The sequence below is a fragment of the Hippocampus zosterae genome, chromosome 14 (genome assembly GCF_025434085.1).
Source record: "Hippocampus zosterae strain Florida chromosome 14, ASM2543408v3, whole genome shotgun sequence".
Classification (NCBI taxonomy): Eukaryota; Metazoa; Chordata; class Actinopteri; order Syngnathiformes; family Syngnathidae; genus Hippocampus; species Hippocampus zosterae.
Window position 1 is genome coordinate 6,497,695 of NC_067464.1, and position 24,523 is coordinate 6,522,217.

At 43.4% G+C, this 24,523-nt stretch overlaps 3 protein-coding genes across 9 annotated transcripts in view; 2 read left to right on the forward strand and 1 right to left on the reverse strand.

The window, feature by feature from the left end:
* Positions 1-24,523, forward strand: part of dync1h1 (dynein, cytoplasmic 1, heavy chain 1) — a 343,117-nt gene that overhangs the window by 292,267 nt on the left and 26,327 nt on the right. The window contains exons 2-13 of one of the 2 annotated variants that reach the window (XM_052085351.1): positions 18,058-18,368; positions 19,212-19,299; positions 19,407-19,580; positions 19,658-19,913; positions 20,078-20,264; positions 20,590-20,861; positions 21,449-21,676; positions 22,025-22,678; positions 22,988-23,410; positions 23,494-23,673; positions 24,075-24,224; positions 24,303-24,449. In XM_052085351.1, the coding sequence (XP_051941311.1) occupies positions 18,119-18,368; positions 19,212-19,299; positions 19,407-19,580; positions 19,658-19,913; positions 20,078-20,264; positions 20,590-20,861; positions 21,449-21,676; positions 22,025-22,678; positions 22,988-23,410; positions 23,494-23,673; positions 24,075-24,224; positions 24,303-24,449 (3,009 nt within the window). In that variant the 5' untranslated portion in view covers positions 18,058-18,118. Of the gene's footprint in view, positions 1-17,988; positions 18,369-19,211; positions 19,300-19,406; positions 19,581-19,657; positions 19,914-20,077; positions 20,265-20,589; positions 20,862-21,448; positions 21,677-22,024; positions 22,679-22,987; positions 23,411-23,493; positions 23,674-24,074; positions 24,225-24,302; positions 24,450-24,523 lie in introns of those variants that run through there. The other variant, XM_052085350.1, reaches the window with a different exon arrangement.
* On the reverse strand, positions 833-12,870 carry kdm1a (lysine (K)-specific demethylase 1a). 4 transcript variants are annotated; one of them, XM_052085365.1, is made up of 21 exons: positions 12,205-12,870; positions 10,921-11,214; positions 10,641-10,806; positions 10,051-10,184; positions 9,882-9,960; positions 9,701-9,793; positions 9,376-9,482; positions 9,192-9,273; positions 9,004-9,098; positions 8,106-8,123; positions 7,112-7,254; positions 6,895-6,985; positions 6,658-6,792; positions 4,913-4,986; positions 4,089-4,200; positions 3,884-4,016; positions 3,616-3,803; positions 2,557-2,671; positions 2,002-2,129; positions 1,785-1,931; positions 833-1,424 (listed from the first exon to the last, which is right to left on the reverse strand). In XM_052085365.1, exons 1-21 carry the CDS (start codon positions 12,232-12,234, stop codon positions 1,221-1,223), a joined length of 2,568 nt encoding a protein of 855 aa, XP_051941325.1. In that variant the 5' UTR covers positions 12,235-12,870; the 3' UTR covers positions 833-1,220. The 4 variants fall into 4 exon arrangements, with proteins under 4 accessions (XP_051941325.1, XP_051941323.1, XP_051941322.1 ...); XM_052085363.1 differs by having other exon boundaries at positions 10,051-10,175; positions 12,791-12,867; XM_052085362.1 differs by having other exon boundaries at positions 12,791-12,866.
* On the forward strand, positions 13,236-17,251 carry tmem30b (transmembrane protein 30B). 3 transcript variants are annotated; one of them, XM_052085420.1, is made up of 8 exons: positions 13,236-13,348; positions 13,691-13,889; positions 14,171-14,278; positions 14,449-14,556; positions 14,721-14,811; positions 14,901-15,038; positions 15,343-15,549; positions 16,748-17,251. In XM_052085420.1, the coding sequence occupies exons 2-8, from the start codon at positions 13,701-13,703 to the stop codon at positions 16,924-16,926; spliced, it is 1,020 nt and encodes a 339-aa protein (XP_051941380.1). In that variant the 5' UTR covers positions 13,236-13,348; positions 13,691-13,700; the 3' UTR covers positions 16,927-17,251. The 3 variants fall into 3 exon arrangements, with proteins under 3 accessions (XP_051941380.1, XP_051941381.1, XP_051941379.1); XM_052085421.1 differs by having other exon boundaries at positions 13,278-13,342; XM_052085419.1 differs by having other exon boundaries at positions 13,286-13,460.

Here is a 24,523-nt window from a genome sequence, read left to right on the forward strand (position 1 = left end):
TGGGTTGTGGAATGCAGATAGTCAGCGGTTCGCTTCTGTCCAACGCAGGTGTTCTTTTTAACTCCCCTACAGGTCTTTTTTTTTAATGATTACACCCCTGAAGATTTCAGAAGGTTACACGCTGCGTGCATTGTCAGTCATCCATCAAAGTTTAACTGAACATGCTAAATACTGGAGTCTATCGTTTTTGGGTGAGTTTTAATTCATTTTTAAAAATCTATAATTTAGATTGATGTACATTTTCTGTCATTAAAATGACACAGATTCTAATACAATTGCACTGCTAAAATGAAAATACTTCATCTGATGATCAACAACAGATCAATGAAATATTGTAAAATTGGCTCCATTAAAAAAAAATCATGTGGGCACTTTATATGTATTATACGTACTGTAAGTTACGATTTACATTTTATGAAATGGACATTCAATGTTTGAAGTTATTTTTTTTTCAATATTAACTTGTCAGGTTAATTTAGAATGTCTTCAAATCAAATCTTGCAAAACTTGAAGTGTGCTTTGCTTTTTCTTTGGCTTTCAAAATGCCACCAGGTAACACTTTTGCTTGCACTGCAACCACCTTCCTGTGCCTTCTCGATTATTAGGTGTCGTCAAAAGGTGAGTAGTTTTACTTATTTTTAGTTGCATCGTTGAGTGTTTAATGCATGCTGGATAGTTCCTGTGTCACCTGTCGAGTTAATACTCAGTCTTCAGCCGAGTTCTATTCCCACAGCAGCGACATAACCAGGATTCAGGATTGTTTTTTTTTTTTACGCATTATGTTATCAACCACAACATTCTAGTAGCCATCATACAAAATGACAAGTTCAAGTTATAGTTTCAGTTATTTAATAACAAAACAATTAAAAAACAAAAACATTCATGACAAACATGATGAAATATCTCAATTACAAGTACATTCTTTTCAATATATCTTTTCATACAAACTATACTACACTTCATAACCCAACTGATGACACGTTTAGCTACACCTGAATGGCGCGTTTAGTGTGGCGGGTTCACATGTATAAACACAAGCAGGACGTTGATGCTTCAAGAATGAAGACGATCCGCCCTCCCCCTCACCCAAATGTCATCTCATTATCCGGGCAGCTTTTCATTCGGAATGTTGACTACCCTTGCGATTGAGGGGGAAAGGGAATGGGTGAGGCGGGGGCCGGGGGGGGGGGGGGGGTCTTTGTAGTTGCAAGAGGACAGTTTCAGACAGTGGTGGCAGTGGGCTGAGCCTGAGGTGGGTTGTTGGCGGCGGTGGGCGTGGCCTGCCTGGGGAGCGTGTACATGGCGCCAAGGAACTGGTCTGCGATGCGTCCGGCCTCACGGAGGCCGCTGAGGAGGGCACCGTGTACCGTGGCTGGGTAGTTCCGAATTGTGTGCTCGCCGGCGAAGAAGAGTCGGGGAACAGGCTAGAATGATGATTGAGGGAGGGGAACATACATAATCAGAACCTGTAAAGACTTTTGACTGTTATAAAGTAAATGTATTTAATTTATGGACAGTTGTTTAAAATAATTGAGTTTTTGCTCCACAATACTTGACGATTAATTTTTAATCTTGCACACAAGAAATACATATAATTTTTAAAAAAAACTTAGCGTAAAACTAAGAAAAACTTAAACAAAAGATTTAAAAAAACAATAAAAAGTAACAGCTGGCTCTGAAAACTAATAAAACTAACTGAATAAAAAAAAAATAGTGAATTAATTTAAAAACTAACTACAATAAGTTCCCAAAGCATGATAACCCCGATGAACATGCCCGCTCACCTGCGAGGCTCCCGGGATGGCGGGACCCGGCGTGATGGGCTGTGCCATCAGGTCATAATCATTGCCCGAAGAACCAGCTGCCACATAGGAGTAGGAGCCCCGTGCCCAGGGGTCGGCACGCCAGCGCGTCACCACCGTCTCCTTCGGCTGCCACGCCGATGGGCAAGATTACGTTGCAGAAGCGGGAACCTCCGGGTATCGGTGTCAGTTGGTTTACCTGAGGCACGGCGCTGCTCCCGAAGATGCCCTTGAGGATGGCGAGGCAACGTCCCACGATGACCTCGTCGCTGATGTTCTCCATGATTCCGGCCGCCTCGCCTGCCATCAGAGCCAGCAGGATGGGAGCTGACGGGGACAAAAATCGCACGGGTGGACTTTTAGGATGAGGCAACCAAGTCGTGCTACCACGTAGGCGCTTGATAATGAGGCCGCCGTGACACCAGACCAAAGTTTACGCTCTCTGGTCATCTTGCATGTGAGGTAGGACGACACATTTCCATTTTTGAGCATTGTTCCTGCAGTTTTGGCTTGCGAGCAATTTATCTTAAATACTATGTTTTTAAACAGGATACAATATATGAATTATGGTACTGGAAAAACCAAATCCAAATGCTCTTTTTGCAGAGTAGCAAAACCGAAGCATACATAAAAATCTTTTTTGTTGCAGTTTGCCATGTTAGCAGCCGTGTCAAGCGGTGCACATTAGGACTCAAATTGTGGAGCTTAAGTTGACCATGCAGTAATCTCTGCTGCATTGTGGCTGGAGTGTCACCTTTGTAGAGGTTCCAGAAGAGGAAGAGTTCACCCCGACTGGCCGTGGTGGAGCCCACGTGACCGAACAGGTTGACGCTGGGGTCCCAGAACACGCGGTCGAAACAGAGCACCACCTGTGAAAGACCGAAAGAACAACAATTGACCACTAGAGAGGCGTGGAGGTATGAATGCTCTTGAGTGAGCGCCCTCTGCTGAAGACAGCGGGCTTTGCAATGCATTGCATAATAATGCACTGCGGCAGAACAGTGGAGGACACCAAAGTCCTCACGGTGCGGAGTGACACGTGTCCTTCAACCCTCATGCGCACCCTTACGCTAATGAGTCAGGTTTGTTGGAATAAGATGCCGTGAGATGAGAGATGTGACAAACATCTTTTTAAAATCGATCGCCCGAGTGCTTATTCCATCCATTACTTAGGTAATCAGTTCAGTGATTCCAGGTGTGGGAAAGATGGTTTTAAATCCATGAAATCTAATTTTGCGGTTGACATAATTGTGTAAGCTGATCCCTTGCCCCGCCTGGGGTACAAGTTTAATTCATTCCGCAACCACGCTTGCGAATCAAAACATTTATCTCAGGTCATCGTTCCCACTGAAAAGAATGGAAATGCCTTTAACCCGTCCGTGCCTTTAGCACCTCCTCCCCAAAAAAACTTTTAAAAACAGAAAAATCTAACTGTTATTGTCCTTTATAACAACAACTTGGCCAGTGCTTCTAATACTGTAGATGCCTCAAGAAGATGCTATTATTCATTTTTCGGAGAGGATAAAGAATATATGCTTGTGAGCATTATCTGTCTACATGTGTTGCACCACCGATTGTGTTGAGTGTTGCTTCAAAGACCGTGACTGTTAATGGTAACGTAGCATATCAATGGTGTTTTGCATTGTTAGCATGAAGCAAAATATGTTGTAGTTTTGAATCTTTGTTTCACGTTAAGTTTGACAGAACGAGGAGTGGCTTTTCTTGAAACCTCCCTCTCTCTCTTTTTTCCAATCACTCAGCACACTTGACTACACTTTCGCTCATACGCTTCACTCTTTTGCGCTCTACACACCTTGTTGAGGTTTCCAAAGCCCATCCTCTGTATGGCAGAAGTCTTCCACTCGGGCAATGGCGGCACAAACTGGACGGCGGGCGGCTGCTGCTTGAGCACGCCGAGCGGCAGTGTGCACAGCACCGCGTCGCACTTGTAGATGAACGTCTGCGTGGCGGAGCGGGTGTTGACGGCGATTACCTCGCAGCCTGGTGGGATATGGGATTTTTTTTTTAAAAGCATGTTGTATCTTCTATAATGTCAATTCTGATGTCCAAAACTTACTCACCAGAGGCTGTGTATCGAACCTGCCGCACGGCCGTGTTGAGTTTTATGTCCAAGCCTTCGGCGAGAGCGACGGGCACGCACGAGTAACCGTTCCTCACGGTCAGGTGGCTGCCGGTGAACTCAAAGTCGTCGTCCTGTGGGAGGGAAAATCCCCCGTGAGCAAAAAACTGCGTGATGGTTGAAGATGAGTGAAAACAATGATGCACCTGATCCCAGTGTTTGAGTGAAAGTGTAGAGAGGGGTGTGGCGTTGGCAAACTCCAAGTTGGCAAAGTGCCAGTCTAGTATTTGGCGGTCTCTGGACGACAGGTAGACGTCACTGCAGACACGAGAGGAGACGGGAGATCATGTTGACAAGTGGGGCTGAATTGTTTTTGTCTTAATGTTGCGATTGCACTTGAACCTGCAATCATTTTCTCAAACAAACTGAGAATTAATATGAACAACAGTTAATTTTTCCACTTTAATGCCATTTAACGTAATCGCTTCAGCTTGTGGTTTGCACTTCTTAAGCACGGAACGTATCCGCACACTATATGAGTCAACGGAAAAGAATTTGAAGCAGAGTTGAGACAGACAGACATACCGTTGATTGATTCGTCTCATCTTCCCTCAGCTCATCAGTGCGGCACGAATATTACTCATGCTCTTCTCCTGCGCCGGTTGTGTTAATGGGTTAAAGCACTGGAACCTCGGTGCTGGTTAGCATTAGCATCAAGCTAGCTGACTGAAAGGCTAAGCTACGCGTTTGTTTCAAGTACACAAGATGTCAACTTCAACCGGGATTGGGATTAATCATCTTGGAGCCTCTTGTTTGACTCATTGCTCAGTATTTGCCAAAGTCGTGCTTACGGTGACGTGTGTTGGTTTAAGTTCCCTGACGGCATAAAGCAGTTGTCTCAAGGCACTGCAGTAGTAGCTCGGGTACCACAAATGATCCATTGATATGATTTCTCCAACGGTAGTGACCTCGGCTCTAGTCCTAGCGCACAAATGATGTGTGGACCAAACAGCAAAAAACATTTCGATACCTGGGTGGGTTGGCCTCGAGCTCCTGGAGCTTCTCCTCCAGCTTCCCCTGCAGCTCCTGCAACTCGTCGTACTCCTGCACAAACCCCAGAGTTTTGATGCTCACCTATTCTTACCAGTCGGTGCATAGGCCGCGTGCACGTCCAACCGAATGCGCGAGACTGCGTGTGTGCATGAAAAGACGCACTGAGATTTTGAAGTAGTTCGTGGGGCAGAAGACAAATCCAGCAGACAGAGAGGCAATTTATCTGCGCACCCCCGGGGGAAAAAAAAAACTAAGAGTGCCGATGTTAATAGTACATCCTACCACTTAAACATAGCCTGTCTGGTTGAGTTAGATAGCGTTACATGAAGAGATTCCAGGCTGGGCCATCTGTAAAATATCCCTTGCTACCAATTATAATCTTTCGGAAATCGAAGTGCGCCTCTAAGTAGCAGTAGACGGTGCCCAACGCAGACAGGCGGTATGTAATGTAACGCCACTTGAAGAGAGTTTGATTCTAAAATTTGAGTGCTTATTCTTTGACCGGAACGATGTAAATGAAAGCCTTGGCTGAGATGTCTCAGTTTAAATGTCGCGAAGGAGTCCATTGGCGTCGCTGCTTTTCAACAGGCACGGAGTGGACAAAAATTCCAATCGCCGCACCCCAAAGTCTTGCAGAAGAGCAGAAGTTCTGGTGACCACAACATATTGTTGTGATATGTTACGCTATTCACAAAGAGTTAGAAATAGTCATCTTTTGGGGGAAATTTCAGCACAGCGCTCAAACGCAGTATAATCAAATTCATTTGACCTGTAAACTTTGGAGCCAACTGTTCAATGGTTCTCAAATCACATTTTGCATTAAAAAAACAACATCAAACTCCTGGTAGAATTGTAGCTTAATTGTTCTTTGGGGTCGATTTGTCTGTTTTATTGTACAGCTGAGCAGAACGAAGACGGATAAACAGTCGTCTCCACAAATGTGCCTAACTAAAATTAATACTAAAACTAATAAAAACTCAACTAAAATGAAGCATTAAAAAAAAGCCAACAACCCCACTATTAAAATGAACAGAAAAAAAAACAAGTCAAAACAAAAGAACTTGCTCTCATGAATGAAAAATGCAAATCTATTCTAACCCTGATACATGTTCAGTATAAACTAGGTTAGAAAGTCGACCGACGCCCCGAAACGAAGAAAAGTATCCCTCCACAAATTGCAGCCTCTGCAATTTGAAAATTACATTCTGCTCCATTGCTATGTTGATCTTAATGTTAAGCCATTTTGCAGACCTTGCAAGTTCTCCAACAAGGAAATTAAGTGTTTAGTTTTTTTTTATAGCTTTCCAAGAACATCCGCCACGAGGCCTTTCTGTAACTCTTGCGGTCTCTGTCGAAAACCTTGTGATGACACTAAACTCGGTGGCCACTTCCCTCAAACAACTTCCAGTTTGAAGCCTCGCAATGGCAAAGGACGGTTTATCAATCGTTAAGTGCCTTCTTGGTTTCATGACGTCACAATGCGAAGAGCACGATGAAGAGGAGTGCTGAAATACCAATTAGAATTGTACCAGGGAATGTATTACCGTATCTTCAAAATACAGTTGGATGTGAGCTTTCTAAAGTTCAGAGAAGGTAATAGAAAGTTGTCACCCCGTAATGGTGGTACGGGGTCATTTTAGGTTGACCGTAACATTTGACCCAACCGCTTTTTTTATGAGTCGCGCGTGTACGGTGACATTGAATTGTGTTGCGTGAACTCACTTTGCAGAGCGATGTCAGGTCTCTGTGCTTACTCTTCACCAGGAACTCCGCGGTGATGTCCCTGGGCGGTTTCACGTCACTGGCCTCTTTGAACTGCTGATGGAGCTCCTTCACCCGCTCCTTGGTGGACACCATCTAAGCCCACCAAAGAGCAAAGTAAAGCGTCGCATTTTACACTCCTACTCGGAAATTCAAATACTTTTTATACAACAATTATAGGCGCAGAAAGTTGCTCACCTTGTTGAGCAGATCTCTGAGCTCTTCTTGCGTCTTCACAATCTTGTTCCAGTGTTCTATCTGCTCATCTTTGACGTGCTTCTCTTGCAGCCTACACAACAGATATAGATTAAATCTTGACTCCATCTTGTCGGTGTGGTGTGACAAAGATCAAACTCCTTTGTCCAAATGCGTGGCGTGGACTTAACTGTACAGAAGATATGAGGGCTGTACTTACTGTATGACCACTTCCAGGGCCTGTCCCAGGGAGACGGGCTTGTTGTTGAGGAAGTTAAAGTCCAGCTGGTGACTGAGGAAGGAAGTGGCCTCCAGCAATCTGTTAAACTCCTGCTCCACCATCTCATCTTTTTCTTTGGGCACCTTGAATTGCGCAAAAAGAAAATGATGAATGACTTTTGAACTCGCCAAAGACGAAAAATGTGTAATATTCACAATCTAATATAAAGATGCAGAAGTTAGTTCGCTATTGAGATACACACCGTGCAAGGGCAGCGCCACGCCAGTTCGGTAAAATGATTGTGAATGATCGAAATCAAGACACAAACTAAAAAAATTTTGAGCACCGATGACACTTAATGGAGATTATTTGAATATGAACAGTTTCCAAGTCGAACTCCTGTCCAAGTTTAATTTGCCTCTTGGAAACAAATGACAAAAAGTCTGCCAGTCGTTATCGATTGTTTATTACATAATTCAGTGGTACCTCAATTTACAAGTAACCCGACGTTTTAAACGACGTTAAAAACTTGTAGCTTACCAAACGGTAAGCTACAAGCGTAACATTGTGGGAGCAAACTGAATATCGAGCAGCAGTTTGGAAGTTTACTATAAAACTAAAGAAAAACAAATCACACACTGTGTTTTTTGATCAAATCGCAGTACAACACCTACTTAAACATAGTTTGCATGTAACATATTTATCATTAATAGTCATGTACGGTTGGCATTTCGTGTTGTTGCTCATTGTGTTCCGTCTCATAGCATCATTCTGGAAAGATGTGCAAATACTTTGGGGATTCTTTGTATTCTTGTGTACCACTAACTACTGACAAACGTGCAACTGGGATTCCCCACACGCGGGGCTAATAAAAACATTCTCCTACTTTAAACAGGAAGAGCCAGCAAAGTGAGAAAAGAAATGGCCTTGCTTCCACAATGATACTCAGCACATGAAAGGAGGAATGAAATTATGTAAGTAAACCAATACATACACTTGTGCACCGTTCACCCTTTAGTTGTTCAGCGGTTGGTGAAATGAGACAGAGGAGGGAGGGGGGGGGGGGAGAGAACATATCATGTCAACAAAAGGGAAAACATGTACATTTCATTTGTACCTCCAACCAAGACATCCTATTAATGGAGTCTTAGAGAAGATTTGATTGCCATTAGGCCGTGTCCGTTTTGTGCTCCGTGCGCTAGTTGTTTGGAGGTTACCCAAAGCCACGGTTCACTGTGTTGAACTGTGTGGTTTAGGAATAGCTAGACGACCGCCGGGGGACAGCACAGAACTCAACTTCGAGAACACTCAAGCCAGAAGAGATCTCGCAAGCGTTTACTTTAATGAAGTAAACAGCGCATGGTTTAGAATGAAAAAAAGAAAATTAATCGGCTACAAATAGTAAATGCAGTTGAGGTTACACTGTCATGTCTGATTGTTAATTGCTGTAGTTTGCAAGAAGCAGGCAGATAGCATATTTCCTCAAAGAGTGGCCCGGCCCTCTGGGCTCGACCTTGAATTAATCAACTACACTCGAACAAATAAATGCCACACCCCAAATTGACACCGCTCTTTTCCTCCCCATTCACTCACAATTACTCAACCGTTTATATTAATTTATATAGCGCGACACAAATACGGTCATGATTTTGTTTTTTATTTAAAGGGGCATATTTTAAAAGTTTGTACATTTTGGAAATTATTTTTAACAGGGGCGGAATTTGAGTTGAATTAAATGGAAAAAATATAGATTGAATTTAATGCAGTCAAAACGGCACTCTCTCTACCACTGTATGAGGAAAATACGATATGCTCTCGCATCAATTGCATGCGCGTATCTGCGATTTGCAGTTGGACAAGCTACTTCTCGCTTTTAAGCCGGTCATACTCACGGCCTGTCCATTGGCTTCATACAGCGGACACTTCTGTTTGATCTTGGCCAGCTCCATGTTAACCTGCTTACTGACCACAGCCATGGGATTCCCTCCTGACCAAGCGCACAGACGAGACCAACGGAATATTTATAGACAACAGCGCCCTCTGCAGGTCGATGAAAAGGAAATGGCTGAGTCATCCATACCCAGGCCTGTCACAACCATGGCCCCCAGATCTGCCACATAGTTGCCCTTCCTAAATGTGGCCACCCTGCCTCCGACGCGGTCCTACAAAGATGAGTCCAAAAGAAATCAAGAAATTCCAATAGTTAGACTCAAAATGGTCAAATTAGGAGCCAAAGGACAATTGCGTCGCGCGCAGACACCCACCCTGGCTTCCAATACAGTGACATCCATCCCAAAGCTCTGCAGTTGGCGGGCTGCAGCCAGGCCGGACACCCCTCCGCCAATCACAATCACCTTTCCGGTCTTCTTGGCTGTAACGAAGCATGTCAACAATTCTTTGAACGAGCCACAACGGCAGTTAAAATATAGCAGAAGAATCCGACAGCCTGTCATGCTGTACCGTATTTATTTTCTCATATTGCGACTCTAGACGTGGACAGAGATGATTTGACATTCGAGAAAATTATACAAATGTGTGTATATCTGAAATTATTCATTCCATTTTTCTTTACGCCAAAGGCCAACTCACTGGGTAAAGGCTTGACCCTCTTGTAAATGCCAAAGTTGATCAACCCGTGCCTTTCAAGGTAGCTGTGTATCCTGTGCACCAGCACAGCGTCGCCTGAGCGGGATACAAAGAACATGAAATCGCAACTGAAGGACGACTATAATTGTTGCCATTTTTCTGACTGTTATTTCAAGCGTCTTACTAGTGTATGGAGCTTCAAGCTGCTGTACGGTAGTCTCAAAAGTCAGCTGGATCTTTGGGTTGTCCAGCCACAGTTGGAGCTGGTAGGGGATGAAACACAAATGGTAATATGAAGGGCTGAAAGGGAGGCTTTTTGAAGAGGCGATCACGCAGGTTCGGGGGACACTTACTGTGCGGTTGCGGATGTAGAGGAAGACCTTTTGGGTCTGCTGGGGGCCGCTGATGATGTCGGGGAAGCATGCGGCTTCCTGGGATGTCATGCGGTCGTGAGGGAGGCGACTCTGAAAAGCAGCGCCTTCCACACCTGATTATGGACATAGTCTGTTAATGCTTAGCTTTACAAAAAGAACGACAGCACAACAGTAGAGCATGTTTTTTTTTGTTGTTTTTATCCATCCATCGTCCTGATCGCTTGTGTCTGAAATGCCAATGCTTGTTTGATATTATTTCTTCTGTACGGCTGTACAGTAATTACAATATAACTACATTTGAATTAAACCCTAAAGCACATTTATGAAATTGACAAAGACAAAAACAGAACATTTTTGCTGTCATCATAGTTCGTTTTAGTCAGTTCCATAAAGGTAAAATGCAGTTTTTTTTAATGCACTCTCATTTTGATTTTATTTCATTACACAGTGATTTACTTGTTCTTTAATATGCATGACACTATGAATGTTGAAATAATAAACAATGCCTGCACAGTTAAATTATTTCCACAGGAAAATGGGAGTGCTTCGAAAACAAAGCACAGACTCACCAGATGGTTCCTCTGGTTCACTGTCATTCTCTTCTTCTGGTGGAGGGGCTGGTGGCGGGATAACCTGCTTTCGCTCTTTCTCCGCCTTGGCGTTTCTCTCCTCCTCAGAGTAATATTCGTCCTCGGACAGATTGGCCAGGCTCTCGTCCATCTCGCGGTACTCCACCTGCAACAGTAGGCACAATAAAAGCATCATTAAAACCCACATTTCTACAACACGCCACAGCCATTTGGACCATACTCCCAGCATCGCCTCCGGTTAAAATTCTAAAATGTTTACCTTTTGTCGCTTGCGCCGACTCGTCCTGCGGACTTCGGCAGAGTCCGGGTCCAGGGCGCCGGGGCCTCCTCCCCCCTGGTGAGGCATAGGGGCTCCTCCTGACTCGCCGCTCGGGGAAGACCTCTCCTTCTTCTTTATGTCCATTGGACCCGCAGCTGAGACCGAAGCAGCCGCCTGGGCATCAGAGCCCTGGGCTCTGTCGCCGCCCGCCGCCGAGGAAGTAGAGGATGACGACGAGGACCCGGCGTCGGATTTCTTACTTGACAACATGATGGAGGATGTTGGAGGCCTCTCCTGGGAAAAAAATATCAACTAAGGAATTCAAGGCTCAATTTACGATGATAAAAGACAGGAAAATGGTTGAACAGTGAACCCCTGACCATTTGTGAATTTCTGTTGAACATAACTATTTGTTGAAAGATTCACCTATTCTCTTGCCAATACGCACGTTTAAACCCTCTTTTTGTCACATTGACATTGACCACCAGCTTACTGCTTGCCAGCAGTGTGAAGGAAGATCTCAGTAGCAGGCGAGGCTCCTTGTGCGGCTGACCCCCAAAGAATGCCGGGTGGTAAACTTCTCAAGATGATGGAGAGAACAGTCCAGATCACTATTAGCAGTGATAGAATTTTAAAGCTAAGATAAAGAACCTTTTGTGATCATTGTATTTTGAAAATATGAGTATTGATGTATAGTGGAGTCAAAAATTTTACAAAGTAGCTCAAAGGTTAGTCCCTGCGGCAATATACACTACGGTGTCCTTGCACTTTAAATGCATTAATTTTTTTCATCGGCGTAGGGATACCTCTAAGCCACTGACCCCGCTACCCCCCTTTTTTGTCTTGGTCAAATAACTTAGATAGGAATTTTTACAACTGTTGTGGTGCTATCGTGCAAGACTTTGGCCTTTGCTACCCAAAATAATGTGGGACATTGCGGCGAATTGTTCCACATTTCTTGTTCAAACTGTCAATGGTTGCTATTCGCATTGGTCAGGGTTCACTGTATTTTAAAACAACAATGATGATGACAACTTGTGACTCTGTGATCTGCAGAAATTACGCAAACACACCAGTGCCCGCGTTGTATAGTGTCGTTAAAAAATAAAACTATTAAGATCCTGTTAATTATTGTGTTATGTCATGCTAATAACCAGCAAACGGTGCCCCGAAACACGTCCCAAAAAAGTCTGGATGAATTAAGAGAAGTTAATCGTGCGTGGATGTCATGGTTTTTATGAAAAAAAGGATGCTCTATGGTACAATAACATTGGCTTGTTTTACCCATTTCTCCGTGCACCTGGTTATATCCATTCAAACACTAAAGAGATGAGACAGAACCAGAATAATAGTGTTACGAAAAAAGTATGCCTTTAACAAAACATTCATAACTTTACTAAATTGCAAAATCAAACGAATTATAGAAGTCATGGTACCGTTGAAATAATATTTTTTTAGGCCAAACGACTGGAACACCGCTACCGTCCATCATAGACAATCAGGCTAGCTCGCGATCACCGCAATGCTAGCAGCACGTCCGTAGGCTACAGATGAAATATTTGCTCACATTGATTTTCAATAGCACATTAACATCACATTCATGACCATTTTACGCTTTAGTAATATTAACTGAACTCCAAACGTTCATTTTGTTACTTAATGAGCCTAAAAGTAAGACATTCAAGTTCCCGAAATATTAGCAATCTACGTTAGCTGCTAACAATGAGCCCCGGTTCGCATTCACAGGACAGGTGCGATTTGAAGGGGAAAAAACAATAACGTTGGTACATTTAAAGTACATTACCACGACACCTTAGTATTAAATTAAACAATAAATTCACGCGTTAAAAAATTTAAATATTAATAAGACCTCGCAATCCCCGCAGATGTCAACACAAAGACCGCACAGTTCTTCGACCGTTTCTCCACGCACTATCGAAAGAAATCGATGCTGAATGGCCGCTCCAAGGGTTTCCAAAGCGTTTACATTCATTTGATTGGTTATAAGATCTGTCAGTCAAACCTAAAACCGGAAAAGTTGATGCGTCGCAAAGCAGAAAGATCTTTTTTTTTTATTTCAACATGCGTCAACTTGTAATACGCTTTCGTAAAAAATACATCAAAAAACAAATAAAATACAAGAACCAAGAAAAGAACAAATCCCCAACACAAAACGAAAACATGCCATGGAGTATGACTAAAAATGTAATTAAAAAAAACGTAATGTTTTGGAAGCTTTCTTATGTATAGTAGCAGATACTGAAATAAATACAGATCCAGTTCTTTCGGAAAGACAAAGTACTGTATTTTGCTACTTTTTTTCAGCGATATATATCGTTGTCAGACTGATCTCAGGTCTGCCCTACTCACGCTGTCGTCATAACAAGGATACCAACAGGCGGGGCTGTAGACTTGAAGGAAGGTAAAGGTGAGCCGCTGTGTGGGGCACGCCAACTCCAAAAATAGTTGTTTTTCTTTTTTATTTCGCTATTTAAGTCGTCGCTGTATCAGGTGTAAAAACACGCTAAACTTTTTAACATGTAAGTATTTATGATCGATTCCTTCTAAGCGGTTGATTGTCTGTGTGATTGAATTAGCTGAGAGTACGGCTAATGCTTGGTAGTATTTCAGGAAGTACGTAGTCGTTTTTAAAAAAAGCAAATAAAACAACAGATATCCGAATTAAAACTTGCTTGATTAAGTAAGACAACATCTGAATACACGTAATGTAAGATATAAACAGAAGTATGATCTTCATTTTGCTTCACAGCGCCAGGAGAATGGTAAAGGAGGAGAATGAGTCGCCCAACCGGCCTGACAACACTGCCTTCACCCAACAGAGGCTCCCAGCGTGGCAGCCCATGCTCTCCGCCGGCATCGTCATCCCTGGGTTTGTCCTCATCGGTCTGGCCTTCATCGGCATCGGCGTTGCCCTCTTGATCACCTCTCGCAACATCCAAGTACTGGAGGTAGAGGCTCAGTTTTATCCCCCTGGGCTCTATGTAGGGCTTTCTGCGTCCACTTTGCTTTTGGAATCATTTTAGCCTAAATACTAATAATGCTAATAATACATTTTATTTATAAGCGCCTTTCAAGACACCCATGGACACTTTACAAAAACAAAAAACACATGATGTAAATGTAATGAAACTGATAGCCAGGCCGTTGACCTTTCAAAGGTATGATGTTACTAATGTGGTTCGTCAACATTTAAGATAAGTCTTTTATTTGTTTTCTCTTTTTCCTGCAGCTTGATTACACGGGCACGGAGCAGAATTCGCCATGCTTTCAGTGCTCGGACCCTGACAAGCAGAACTGTGTTTGCACACTACAGTTCTCGATCAACAGGCTGTTTGAGGTGCCCTCCACGATTATACTGTAGATGTAAAAAACCTTTCCCACCATTAATATGACCTACAACCAAAACAATTCAGTTCAAAAAATAAATATTCATGTGAAGGGCAAGTAAAAATAAAAAACGGATAAAATCAAATCATTTTTTTCTCTTTGTGATCTTGTCTTGGACAGGGGCCGGTGTTCTTTTATTACGGCTTGTCCAACTACTTCCAGAACTACAGAAGGTACGGTGTCTCCAGAGATGACGGCCAGCTTTATGGAGACTTGTCCTACTTCAAGGTGAGCTAAAACACTGCCAGGTAGTTTACTAAAATCAAATCAGGACACAGTTTCTTGGCAGAAGGCTTTTGATTTCCCCATCACTCGGTTTTGCATTATATGGCAATACATTATCATTTCTAGTAATCATCTGAGTCTTGTTATTTCTCTGGTCTTTTCCAAAGGAACCCTACGATCAGTGCGAGCCCTATCGATATGACCGCAACAAGCGCCCAATTGTGCCGTGTGGCTCGGTAGTAAACAGCCTGTTTAACGGTGTGTGTGTGCTTTATCCTGAGCTCCTTTTTTTTTCCCTGTGTCATGATATTCCTTATTCATTCCTGTATTTCTTTGGTTCCCGGAAGACACGTTCAGGCTGTTCCAGATTGTGAACGGCCAGCAGAAGGAGGTGCCCTTGGATGGGAAAGGGATTGCTTGGTGGACCGATTACAACATCAAGTTTAGAAACCCCACTGTCACACCCCTGAGGAATGCATTCAATGGTAAGTAAAGTCTACTGTGTTCCTGTTTTTTTTTAGTTCTTTTTAATGTTTTTAAAAGAAAGAGTGGATCAATTATAATTTACACTTTCATGGCAGTTAACAATGTGCCTACAATTAAAGCGGTTTTATGATGGAAACAGTTTGACCCTGGAATGAATTCTTTCACATTCCTTTGTTGTTCTATAATTTCTATTTGAGCTCTGCCTTTCTCTCGCAGCTCACCCACTACCCTGATGAGGTCAAGCACTGTCAAAAATGGCTGGATTATTACGAATTGTGCGTTTTTTTTTTAACTGACTTACAGGCACTGTGAAGCCGCTGTTTTGGCCCAGACCAGCTTATGAGCTGGACACCTCTGACCCTGCCAACAATGGTTTTATCAACCAAGACTTCCTGGTGTGGATGCGAAGGGCCGCGCTGCCGGATTTCCGCAAACTTTACCGGCGGATCACCGAGGGGGACTACACCAATGGCCTGCCAGCAGGAAACTACTCTCTGGAAATCGCTTACAGTATCCTTGTCCGTTTAACAGATTCGGAATTGTTGTTAATGGATGCATGATTGGGATAAAGGATTGAGCTACCAAAATCAAAATGTGAGTGACATGTAGACAGCAGATTAATACTCCATTTTCTACATAAGTACCGTACAATGGTTTAATTAAATGAATATGCAGATCAGGTTTAGGATCATACTATTTTTCCATTTTAAGAGAACGAGCAGAACACAGAGGTGTGTGCTCTTGAAAGTGTCCGCCTAACCTGTTTGACAGGTTGGTCAAGACACTGTTTTTACACGTTCAGAATGAGTGCAATGGTGGTGGGGGGGTATGTTTTTTTTTTCATGTAAATAGACTAGGCCCTAGGCATTTAAGTAGAACCTTCAAGTTGAGCATGAGTATCTGGAGAAAACCTATTCATACAAGGAGAGTAGAGATCGAAACCCTGAGCTTCAACTGCGCGGCGGCATTAAAATATACAGTTCAAGGTTGTATGACGCTTACAATTTTATTGAGAATGATAGATTGAAATACTGGTTGAAATTTGTTCCATGACCACTTCTAAAAGGACCGGAAATTAATTAATTCCAGCACCCCCTGCCCCCAATTTTGTTGTTTGGGTTTTTTCATAATTAAAAATATTGTATAATATTGTACTTCATAAAAATATAGAGTAATAACATAGTACAATAGATTGTAAACAATTTAACAGTTTATGATATCATAATTTAATGCTGCAATCTAATAAATCCTGACATTCCTTATGATGTGGCTGCCTTGGCCACCAGGAGACGCTACATCCAGTCATCAAAGAACGTAACACATCCAGACATAAAAAGAACTGTACTTCTACTACTACTTTAAGTAACTCAGAGGCAAAAATATTAGCATTTTCTCATGGAGGATAAAGAATAGATGCTTGTGAGTATTATTGCTGTGTAAATTATACGTGTGTAAATATCCGTTGCGTGTAAATCCTTGACTATTGATGCTAACTGTTATTATGTCAATGGTGTTTCACTTGTTTTTCTTTCTTTTTTTTTTTAGCATTAAGCTAAGTGTTCCCTTTATTTCACATAATTTGTTCTGGTTTGTAATAGAACAGCTTGGATGTCAGCTCATATTTAACAGATATTTCTGAGCTGCGAAAAGAAGGGTTTTATTGTGTATCCCCACTGTTGTATTTTCTTAACCCTCATCCCCTTCCCAGACTACCCAGTGCTGAGTTTCAACGGCAGAAAGATGGTGGTGTTCAGCAACGTGTCATGGATGGGGGGCAAGAACGAATTCCTGGGTATTGCCTACCTGGTGATTGGCACGCTGTGCGTCGTGATGTCAGTGGTCATGCTCATTGTCTACGCCAAATTCAAGTTCCCAGAGGAGGAGTGAGCAAAGCCTCGTGAGGATAAGCGGTTCAGATGATAGATGGATGGATGGATAGATTAACTTCATAACTCTGTATTCAAGAGAGTTTTTGTCTCAGGGTTTGTTTATTTGTTTGTTGCTGTGTTTTATTTCTTCCATTTTACGTCATAGGATTCTTTTTTAAAATTAACAACCATCTATACATTGACAGAATTACATTAGTACATTTACATTTAATACAGTAAACGGATGATGTAAATACAGGATTTGGAATTTCAATCAAGGCTGTACATTTTTTTTCTTGTTTTGCTTCATGTTAATATTTATGCAATAAAACAATGGAAAAGCATCCTAAACCTTGAACTTCTTACATAATTTCCCATAAATTAAATGGGGGGAGGGGGGTGACGTGGATTTTCAATGAGTTTCAAGCCTGTATTTTTATTTATTTATTTTCATGATTGTTGCATGAAGCTTGCAACTGTTTAGTACAAATGTTGTATTGGTTGCACACATTTTTCCCCTAACGCTTCAATGCCTCCAAGGTTATGTCATGTCATACATCTTAGTTGGTCCAAATTCATGTTTTACATTTGTACTAAAAACAGTTTAACAAGCCCTTGCAATATGGAAGTACATTTGTGCTGTCAGGGTTTGAATTAGAATTTTCAGCACTGATTCTTTTTTCTTTTAACGATCAAATTTATAAATGAATTGTTCACCAAAAAAAAAAATTCAAACTTAAGTGTGTTCATCTTAAAATGAAAGAAATCAATGTCAATAATAGTGTGTTGAGCTTAAAATTAAAATCTTAGTGCAAAACATTAAACGTTCAATATTTTATATAATAAATTTATACATTTTAAGGTCTAAAAAATGTGATAGAATAAAGAAAAATCTGATGACTCACTTACAGTGGACTAACAATGAAAACGAGACATCTCCCTTCTTCCCCCTAGCGGTCATACACGTCGACGAAAATAATCAGCGTCTGTCCAGTGCATTCTGGGTAATGAAGTTTTAATGAGGGAAACTTCTATGTAAATCTTCCCCATTTGAACCACAAGTACCACAATCCATCGCTTGAATAAATCTGACGTCCGACGTGTGCGATTTGACAGCGGCACCCAGTTTATGACCCGAGACAAAATCAGCCAGACGTGTTTCTTTTGTTCGTCGTTTGGTGTTTAGCGGTGGTCGCAGACCGCTTCGCAAGATGTCAGACGTAGGCGGGGGCGAAGATAACAGCGGCTCCATGGAGGTATCGGCCGTTCACACAGTGGCGGACGCCTCGGTGCTCCAGAAGCACATTCGCAAGCTCGTTCCGCTGCTCCTGGAAGATGGCGGCGAGGCCCCTGCCTCCCTGGAAACCTCCCTGGAGGAGAAGAGCACCGTAGAGCAGATGCGGAAATTCCTTGCCGACCCTCAGGTCCATACTATCCTGGTGGAGAGAAGCGCGCTCAAAGGTAAAATCTCTTCGTCATTCTTGGGCGGCTAATCTTGCTAGCCCGGCTATAGCCAGTGGCCCATCAATTTGCATCGTTCCGTTCTTCCGTAAAACCCGCAGCCACAATAAACGCTAAATTTGAGTATTTCGATGGTTGTGCAGAATTGATGGTGAAAAGAAAGTTTGAAATTTAAACTCAGATTGCGCAGACATGCTCATCCATATTGAAGGGAAACCAGCATTGTACCTTTACTGTTTAGCAGCCAATCTGCATCCAAGAAAATGATTTATCTGCACAATTTTCCAGAGGTTGTAATAGTACTCTCAACCTGTAATGAAGTAGAAGTACAAATACCTTTGGAACAAAATATCCTGCTAAAAGTAGAAGTACTGATTCAGTTAGTGTTGTTCTGCTAAAAAAGCCTGAAATGTACTGAAGACAGGGGTGTCCAATATCGGTCCTCGGGGGCCAGCTCTCCCTGCTGCAACGCACCTAATTCAAAAGACTAGAATCCGTTATCTTGCTTCCTCAGAGCTTGGTGATGAGCAGATCCCATGAATCAGGTGTGTTATAGCAGGGAGAGATGGAAAATGAGCCGGGCATCAGCCCTTGCAAATGTGACTGATCAAAAGATTGATTGCTTGCTTTGGTTGTGGTTGGGTGCTTGGGGGCCACTTGCCCTAACACGCATACATGCTGCGCAAAATATTAATGACAAGATTCGAATCATTCTAATTTTTGAGAGTCATGCTGTTGCCATGTGAGTCAGCATGTATCAATGAAGACATTCTATTCAGTTTCCTTCCGGCTAGGTGGTCCTTAGCCTCAGAATAAAAGGCTATTAATGTCATGTTTTCCCAGAGGATGTTGGCGACGAAGGAGAGGAAGAGAAGGAGTGCATCACTTATAACATCAGCATCGACATACACTATGGGCTCAAGTCCAACAGGTAAACCTGTATTGAAAAGTCATTTCTATTTGTTTTGTCTTTGTAACTGCAAACTTTGAAAAATCCTGGAAACCCCTGTTTAACACAAACATACTTTGCTCCTGCAGCTTGGCTCTTATCAAGAGGACGGGCGTCATTGATGCAGACAAACCCATTTCGACCCAAGTCCGCGTCCTGACGCTGAGTGAGGATTCTCCCTATGAGACTCTCCACTCGTTCATCAGCAACGCTGTTGCTCCCTTTTTCAAGTCGTACATCCGTGAGTCCGGAAAGGCAGACAGGTAATTAATTCCACCTTACTCCATTTCCTGACACTCCCTTGAATGTGCGCCAAGCTTATGCTTTCATTCCTCTGCAGAGACGGGGACAAAATGGCGCCTTCCGTGGAGAAGAAGATCGCAGAGCTGGAGATGGGCCTCCTGCACTTGCAGCAGAATATCGAGATCCCTGAGATCAGTCTGCTCATCCACCCCATCATCACAAACATTGCCAAGCAGTGCTACGAGCGCGGCGAGAAACCCAAAGTCACTGACTTTGGGGATAAAGTGGAGGACCCCACCTTCTTGAACCAGCTCCAGTCTGGAGTCAACCGCTGGATCAGGGAGATTCAAAAAGTAAGATGCATTGGGTTTTTTTTTGTTTTTTGGGGGGTTGGCGGGGTTTCCAATGATAGAGGGGGTCTTGTTCAATGTATAACCTTCATGCCCATACTCACAATGAGTTTTATGTTTTCTAAACGAGCTCCCCTTATCCCTATTCCTCTGTCGTCTGCTTCCAGGTGACGAAGCTGGACCGTGACCCGGCGTCGGGCACAGCCCTGCAGGAGATCAGTTTCTGGCTCAATCTGGAGCGGGCCCTCAACAGGATCCAAGAGAAGAGGGAGAGCCCGGAGGTTCTGCTCACGCTTGACATTCTCAAGCATGGCAAGCGTTTCCATGCTACTGTCAGTTTCGATACAGACACTGGTGAGTTGACAGCAAGTTTTGACATTTCCCACGTTAGGCATGGTAGATTTATTTGTATGGCACTCTTATGCACCAGGCACATCCATAGTGCTCTACAGAGGCAAAAAAGAAAACAATAAAAACACGATTAAATTAAGAGTGAAATAGTATTTACGATCAATAAAAATGGAGCAATAAAGATTTCAAGCCGACATTTTGAGTAGATCTTGGGTGTTCAGGAAGTTCGCTGAACAGTTGAGGAGCAGAGAAACAGACTGCTGTTTCACTTGTTTTTTATTTGCGTGCCTCTCCTCGAGTAATCACTACGTTTTTCCTCCCTTTGCAGGTCTGAAACACGCTGTAGAAACTGTCAATGACTACAATCCTCTAATGAAAGACTTCCCCCTTAATGACCTGCTGTCCGCCTCCGAGCTGGACAAGATCCGCCAGGCTCTGATGGCCATATTCACCCACCTGAAGAAGATCAGGAACACCAAGTACCCCATTCAGAGAGCCCTGCGTCTGGTCGAGGCCATCTCCAGGGATTTGAGCTCACAGCTTTTGAAGGTGTTGGGCACCAGAAAGCTGATGCATGTCGCCTACGAGGAATTTGAAAAGGTAAGTGTGCGCACAGTGAAGGGGTCAGTCTCTTCTCTTTGTTGTCCATCTAAACACAATGCCTCAAATAGCGGGGGTTCACTGTCTGAGCTCTGCCATTAATTGATTTTCTTTTTATTGGGTTTCTAATTGCCTAGAGAAAACACAACTTGGAAGCAAAACATTTGAAATGGGGCCTGGTATTCCTTTTTGATTGATTTCCTGTGGTCTGCAACTATATAAAAATGAATCACGAAAGCTTTGTAGCAGCAGGCATATGAAACAAAATGACTGTTATGACATCAGAAATGGACCAACAAATACTCTCACTTTACACAAATAGTACACATCCTAAAAAATCTTTTGCCATTTACACTCAACGCTAAATGTTGGCTAAGGAGTTTAGACTGGCCTACTTGCTGAGAGGCAAACTTTCTTGACAAAATTTCTTGAAACACTGTCACCCAGTCTTTCCAAGTTAACACAGCAATGCTTGCTCCACAAGGTGGCGCCAAAGAATGCTTTTCTTGCTTTGGCCCGAGCACAACAAATACAGTAATTGTTAGAAACCAGTATGCTGGAGTTGAGTGTATATTCTTCTGCTACAGGTGATGGTGGCCTGCTTTGAGGTGTTCCAGACCTGGGAGGATGAGTATGAGAAACTCCAGGTGCTCCTGAGGGACATCGTGAAGAGGAAACGAGAAGAGAACCTGAAGATGGTATGGCGCCTCAGCCCCGCTCATCGGAAGCTCCAGTCGCGCCTGGATCACATGAGGCGCTTCAGGAGGCAGCATGAGCAGCTGAGGGCCGTCATTGTTCGGGTGCTGCGGCCTCAGGTAAGCATACTGTGTCTCTATTTTCGTTAGTTGTTAAATTCTCAAAGGAAACTATGTTTGCAACTGTGTTTTTGTTCGGTTGGACATTCCATAAGCAATGAAGGAAAAAAAAGTGTCAACATCGCAACACTGACTCTTATTTAAAGTTGTCATATTGTGAAGCACATCTTTAGTTTTATAAAATGTTTAGACTTTTGGTCCAGAAAAAAATATATATCAGGATGTGGAGTGACCTCATCTTTTGCTCTTGATTTTCGAGGTTGTAGCCTTTCATTTTCTGCAAATTAGAGCCCTATTATGATTTCACGAATCAGCTAATCGCGACTTTGTCAATCTGTGTGTTTCCAGGTCTCTGCCGTGCCGCAGCATGCTCCAGGCGAGACAGTGGAGCCTCAGGACATGAAGGTAGCTGGAGTTCTCTTCGACGCGGCCGACGCCAACGCCATCGAGGAGGTCAACCTGGCTTACGAGAATGTCAAAGAGGTGGATGGCCTGGATGTGTCCAAGGAGGGTGTGGAAGCTTGGGAAGCTGCCATGAAGCGATATGACGAGCGCATCGACCGCGTGGAGACCCGAATCACTGCTCGCCTGCGCGACCAGCTGGGCACAGCCAAGAACGCCAACGAGATGTTCCGCATCTTCTCCCGCTTTAACGCCCTCTTCGTGCGCCCGCACATCCGCGGCGCCATCCGCGAGTACCAAACGCAGCTCATTCAGCGTGTGAAGGATGACATTGAGTCACTACACGACAAATTCAAGGTGCAGTACCCGCAGAGCCAGGCGTGCAAGATGAGCCACGTGCGAGACCTGCCTCCCGTGTCGGGATCCATCATCTGGGCCAAGCAGATCGACCGGCAGCTGACGGCATACATGAAGAGAGTGGAGGATGTTCTCGGTAAGGGCTGGGAGAATCATGTGGAGGGGCTCAAGCTGAAGCAGGATGGAGATAGCTTCAGGGCCAAGCTCAACACTCAAGAGATTTTCGACGACTGGGCGCGCAAGGTACGAAGATGATGCTGTTTATAGAGGAAAAAAATGTCACTGAGGTTCATATAAAGCTTGTGGATGTCATCTTGAAACTGTAAGCAAGATTTGAATGTTGCTTTACTTTACTTCTCCCTCGCCCACACTCTCCTTGAAAGCTGCATCGTCGGCAAAAGCTGATAAGAATGTTTCAATGTGTGTGGATTTGATTTTAAAACTTAAAACACTTCACCATGAGGCTCAATGAAAAAATCATAAACAGTCAGCAAGATTTTGGTAACTTCTTTCTAAATAGTATGTTCTCTACTTTTTTGTCTCTCATTCCAGGTGCAGCAACGTAACCTTGGAGTGTCTGGCCGCATCTTCACCATTGAGAGCACCCGCGCCCGAGGTCGCACAGGAAATATGCTCAAACTCAAAGTCAACTTCCTCCCAGAGATCATCACCCTGTCCAAGGAAGTGCGCAACCTGAAGTGGCTGAGCTTCCGTGTGCCGCTGGCCATCGTCAACAAGGCCCATCAAGCCAACCAGCTTTACCCGTTCGCCATTTCTCTGATCGAAAGCGTGCGCACTTACGAGCGTACTTGTGAGAAAGTGGAGGAGAGGTCCTCCATCTCCCTTCTCGTAGCCGGCCTGAAGAAAGAAGTCCAGGCGCTCATTACCGAGGGTATCACTCTGGTGTGGGAGTCCTACAAGCTAGATCCTTATGTTCAGAGGCTAGCTGAGACGGTCTTCAACTTTCAGGAAAAGGTCAGTGTGGAAAAGATGTCCCCAAAAAGGATTTATGAAAAACCTGACTGATGAACGCTGAGAGTATTATGTGACGTTTCCAGGTGGATGACCTTTTGCTGATTGAGGAGAAAATAGATCTGGAGGTCCGCTCGCTGGACACCTGCATGTTTGACCACAAGACCTTCTCGGAAATTCTCAATCGGGTCCAAAAAGCTGTCGACGACCTCAATTTGCACTCTTATTCCAACTTGCCCATCTGGGTCAACAAGCTCGACATTGAGGTAGGTTAAGAGCAGATGCAACAGAGGCTCCATAGTCCCAAAAGTGGCACAATTTGGAGTTCTGACGCAAAATTCAACGTCGTGCAGACCAGACTTTTTATTCTTTTATTTCATTTGATTTTCTATCATCTTTATAAGAGTTCGCAGGGAGCTGGAGCCTATCCCACCTGACTTTGGGCAAGATGCAGGGTACACATTAGACAAGTTGTCAGTGAATCACGTTCACATTCTTTTGGAATATTTAGTCTTCAATTAATCTAACGTACATGTTTTTGGAACGTGGAACTGAATTGGAGTACCTGGACAAAACCCATTCAATTACAGGGAGAATATACAAATTAGCTGATAACGGTGCTTTTCTGATTTTTCATTTCCATCCTCAATTTATTTTGTTTGGTTAGATTGAGCGTATCCTCGGAGTACGTCTGCAGGCCGGACTCAAGGCCTGGACCCAGGTGCTACGCGGCCAAGTGGAGGATAAAGCCGATGTCGACATGGACACCGAGGCTCCTCAAGTGAGCCACAAACCAGGGGGTGAACCCAAGATCAAGGTCAGCATCATAGACAATCTAAACAATTCTAAAAATAGCCAGCAACACCTTCATTAAAAAAACATTTCCTTTCTTTAGAATGTTATCCATGAGCTCAGGATCACCAACCAGGTCATCTACCTGAATCCGCCCATTGAAGACTGTCGCTACAAGCTCTACCAAGAAATGTTCTCTTGGAAGATGGTCATCCTTTCACTTCCCAGGATCCAGAGCCAGAGATATCAGGTAGGGAACATAATAGTCCATTGCTTTATGACGCAACTGAGGCGAGCCAAGATGGCACATTATTTGTTGAATAT

What these genes read in the sequence shown, in the direction of transcription:
- kdm1a (XM_052085365.1), bottom strand. Translation starts at nt 12,234, where the DNA reads ATGGATATAACCAGGTGCACGGAGAAATGG. An exon ending in CATGGTTGTGACAGGCCTGG is followed by an intron (nt 9,099 to 9,191) that starts GTATGGATGACT and finishes GCGCTTGGTCAG; the next exon opens with GAGGGAATCCCATGGCTGTG. An exon ending in CACTCAAACACTGGGATCAG is followed by an intron (nt 4,017 to 4,088) that starts GTGCATCATTGT and finishes TCCCTCCCACAG; the next exon opens with GACGACGACTTTGAGTTCAC.
- tmem30b (XM_052085420.1), top strand. Translation starts at nt 13,701, where the DNA reads ATGGTAAAGGAGGAGAATGAGTCGCCCAACCGGCCTGACAACACTGCC. An exon ending in GAGACTTGTCCTACTTCAAG is followed by an intron (nt 14,557 to 14,720) that starts GTGAGCTAAAAC and finishes TCTTTTCCAAAG; the next exon opens with GAACCCTACGATCAGTGCGA. An exon ending in AGTAAACAGCCTGTTTAACG is followed by an intron (nt 14,812 to 14,900) that starts GTGTGTGTGTGC and finishes GGTTCCCGGAAG; the next exon opens with ACACGTTCAGGCTGTTCCAG.